This window comes from Bradysia coprophila, unplaced genomic scaffold (genome assembly GCF_014529535.1).
Source record: "Bradysia coprophila strain Holo2 unplaced genomic scaffold, BU_Bcop_v1 contig_70, whole genome shotgun sequence".
NCBI lineage: Eukaryota > Metazoa > Arthropoda > Insecta > Diptera > Sciaridae > Bradysia > Bradysia coprophila.
Window position 1 is genome coordinate 3,177,197 of NW_023503941.1, and position 3,391 is coordinate 3,180,587.

Consider the following 3,391-nt stretch of genomic DNA (forward strand, 5'->3'; position numbering starts at 1 on the left):
TGAATCAACGAACGAAGAAGCGACCAAAAATGCACACTTCACTCAAACTGAATAGAAATTGTGTGCGATGATCATAACCAATAGCTTCTCTAGCAACCAAACGTCGTTTTGACTCAGTCAAAATAACACCTTCTTATTTTGACAAATGTTACTATGACTTTTTTTGTAATGGAGTTGCCGTGCCGCGCTCTTTACTAAAGCAATATCGACTTCACACGAAAAACACAAATTTTAAACTTCGTTCTATTTTTGCACACCAAAATGACGGAGCAACACACAAAAAAAGACTTCAAAATCACAAATTATTCATCTTCGAACGCCGAAATGGTAACAGGAGACGTAAAATTTTCAACACAAAATAGGACATCGCTGCTCATACTTCATTTAATTTATTTTTAAAAGTGTACAATTTTCTATCATAGAATACGCTGTACAGTTTTACCACCTTAATTTTCCTAGTTTGGGTGCTAGAGAGGGTATTGTCATAACGACTTGTCAAATTTCAATAGAGTTGAACTTCTAAAATGTCAAAATTATTGCTGTGCTCGATCTTCGTGACGTACCTTACCCTGAGCCAGTGTGACGAAAATGGCTACTGTACGTCAGCTGCTGAACAGTTGATGTGCTTCAAAACTACTCAAGACCACACGAAAAAGGTTAAATTTTCAGATTTGTACGTAGAAAGGCAGTGACTAATTCTTACGATCTTAGGGCGATGCGCTGACGACTGTACAGGGTCAGCCCATTGGTGACATTTCTAATTCAAAGACGGTCGGAAAACGGGGACCTGTACTCCTGGAAGATGCTCTTCTACTCAAGGAGACAGCTCAATTCAACCGAGAGCGAATACCCGCACGTGTCGTTCATGCTAAGGGTGCCGGTGCCCATGGTCAATTGTCAATTTGCTCTAATTTTCTGGAAAAGTATTCGAAAGCCGTGGTATTTCGAAACGGATCATCCAATCCGGTGTTTGTTCGGTTTTCTCAAGCGACTAGTGAACCCGGAACACCGGACACTGTGCCCAATCTTCGTGGATTCGCAGTGAAAGTTAAGACTGATGAAGGCATTTGGGACCTGGTTGGGAATAATATGCCAGTTTTCATAGGTCGTGACGGACGACTATTCACGTCGATTACTCATGCGTCGTTGAAGAATCCACGAACCCATTTACTTGACCTGAATATGTTTTGGGATTTACTATCGCTTCGTAATGAATCTACGCTTTTTGTTCTCTATTCACACAGCGATCTCTCTACACCCAAATCATACCGTCACATGTCCGGTTTCGGTGTTCACACTTTTAGACTGGTGAACGACGAAGGAGACCATTTTTTCGCCCGGTTCAATTGGAAAACCGATCAGGGAATAAAGAACCTGACGATGCAGGAAGCACTCAAATTAACCGCACAAAATGCGGATTATTACGTACAAGACCTGTACGAAGCCATAGCTCAAGGCAAGTACCCAACATGGACGCTACTCAGGTACATTTTTCACTATTTTTGAAATGGTAAATATATTTGGTCGGCAATGCAGTACAAACGTTGGTGACGTTACAGTGTTTCCTCGTGCCAATGTATCTGTCACGTTTATTATCCGCACCGTTTTATTGTGTAAATAGCAGAATGGACTTAGTCGATTTTTCAGACATTTCGATCGAAAGCATTCTTGGTAATTATATTTCTTTATTCTCGGTGGATTTTTTGATCTTCGTAGATATGTTTGTTTACTAATTTTTTAGCTGAAAAGTAAATATTACGAGAATTGAATGAAGAATTGGTGATGCGATTGCTTGCGTGTGCGTATGGTTATGTATGTGTGCCGATAAGTGAAATTCAAGCGAATTTTCTGTCCCGAAACTAAACAATAACACCAAAATGAAACCAACGAAAAGTAAAAAGAAACCCATATCCGAAACCAAGCCCAGCTCCTCAATTCATAATTATTTCAAAACTGGTCCCAATGAATCTTCACGGGCGCCTAACGTAAAATCAGTGTACGTTGATGCGGTACTGAATAAATTGAAAAGTAAGAATTTTTGAATCCTATAATTTCGCACAGGAAGTTCTTCTGACAGTGTGCTCCTGAAATTGCACAGACAAATGTATGTCATTTTGCTAATTGAATTTCTTAAAATGGCTTCATAGGCTTCGATGACGAACGTGTGACAAAGAACGACAACAACACAGATCGCGAAAATGGTGCAGCTGCATCGACGACGACACCACCAACGAAAACTACACGAGAGGAAAACAACAAATCAAATCGGCAAGATATCTGTCAAGCACCAGACGACACAAACGGATGCAGTGATTGTGAAAATTGGCGGAAGAAGTACAAGGAGATGGAGAAACGGTTCCTCAAACTGAGTGTTTGTCACTCCGAATTAACAATGAAGCACAAAGATCTGGTCCGTCTTTTAACAACTAACGCTGGTTCGAGTGATGTAACGGAACAGTTTATCGATCGACACATATCCGAAGATCTGGACCTGGTGTCGACGGGTACCGCACGAGCTCATAGCGACACCGATTCGTTTGTCGATCAACACACATCCGCAGATCTAGCTCCAGTGGCAACAGGTCAGAACTCAAGCTCCATATTCAAAATATCTTCGGCATCCGCAGTGGGCACTGACATTTTCACGGATGATGAAATCACAAATCTGAAAAAAATTGCCCTCACCAAGAACAGAGATTCGACATTCATACTCAGCTGCGTGCAATATGCCTACAAAGAAAATTTAGCATCACTAACAAGCAAAACTCTGAAAGGAACCAGAGGCAAGTACGAAGTTAAAGAGGGTAAAGTGATAACTGTCAAGCCTCCAAAAGATCCGTTAACCCCCGAGAAGGTTGCTCGGATACAACAACTTTTCATCGATCGAATAGCCAGATGCAAATGTGTTGCTACCGAATCAGGAGAACGAGTTAACCAGCTAAGATTCAATGAACTTATCGCGAATGCTGTAAGAACCGTGACGAACAAACAGGCACCCCAAGAAGTGCGATCAAATCAGAACGCGGATCTGAATTTGTAATTTAAATCGAATTTGTATTCGATTTTATCGAAATGAAGAAAAATAAAATATTTTCTGTTTAATTGGAGCGTGAAAGTTATTGATAATACTTTGATGTTAACATTGGGTAAGAGCGATACAGAAACTTATAGAGCGATAAACGCTGTGCAATAGGGTAGATCCCGTCGCCGAAAAATAGATCTGCAGAAGCCGAGGTAACGATCGGCGGCTGATTGTGGCCTAAAATTTTGTTCGTGCGAGCGAAATGGCCTAAAATCACCCGTCTGGAACTGATACTACTATCAAGCTCTCTGACCTTTCTTGAGGTTTGTATCATTTCGCGTAGATAGCCTCGATGCAAACAACACACTA

General features: G+C 41.0%; 1 protein-coding gene across 4 annotated transcripts; it reads left to right on the forward strand.

Moving 5' to 3' along the window:
- Positions 1-3,077, forward strand: LOC119083699. 4 transcript variants are annotated; one of them, XR_005088912.1, is made up of 5 exons: positions 1-656; positions 712-1,484; positions 1,560-1,671; positions 1,742-2,028; positions 2,148-3,077. XR_005088912.1 is itself a non-coding variant. In XM_037193485.1 (4 exons), the coding sequence occupies exons 3-4, from the start codon at positions 1,878-1,880 to the stop codon at positions 3,038-3,040; spliced, it is 1,044 nt and encodes a 347-aa protein (XP_037049380.1). In that variant the 5' UTR covers positions 1,163-1,484; positions 1,560-1,671; positions 1,742-1,877; the 3' UTR covers positions 3,041-3,057. The 4 variants fall into 4 exon arrangements, 3 of the variants coding, with proteins under 3 accessions (XP_037049380.1, XP_037049382.1, XP_037049381.1); XM_037193485.1 differs by lacking the exon at positions 1-656 and having other exon boundaries at positions 1,163-1,484; positions 2,148-3,057; XM_037193487.1 differs by lacking the exons at positions 1-656; positions 1,742-2,028 and having other exon boundaries at positions 1,163-1,484; positions 2,148-3,057.
- Positions 3,078-3,391: the final 314 nt, after the last annotated feature.

Coding starts and splice junctions, on each gene's coding strand:
- LOC119083699 (XM_037193485.1), top strand. CDS start 1,878: ATGAAACCAACGAAAAGTAAAAAGAAACCCATATCCGAAACCAAGCCC. Junction 2,029..2,147: donor GGTACTGAATAAATTGAAAA/GTAAGAATTTTT, acceptor ATGGCTTCATAG/GCTTCGATGACGAACGTGTG.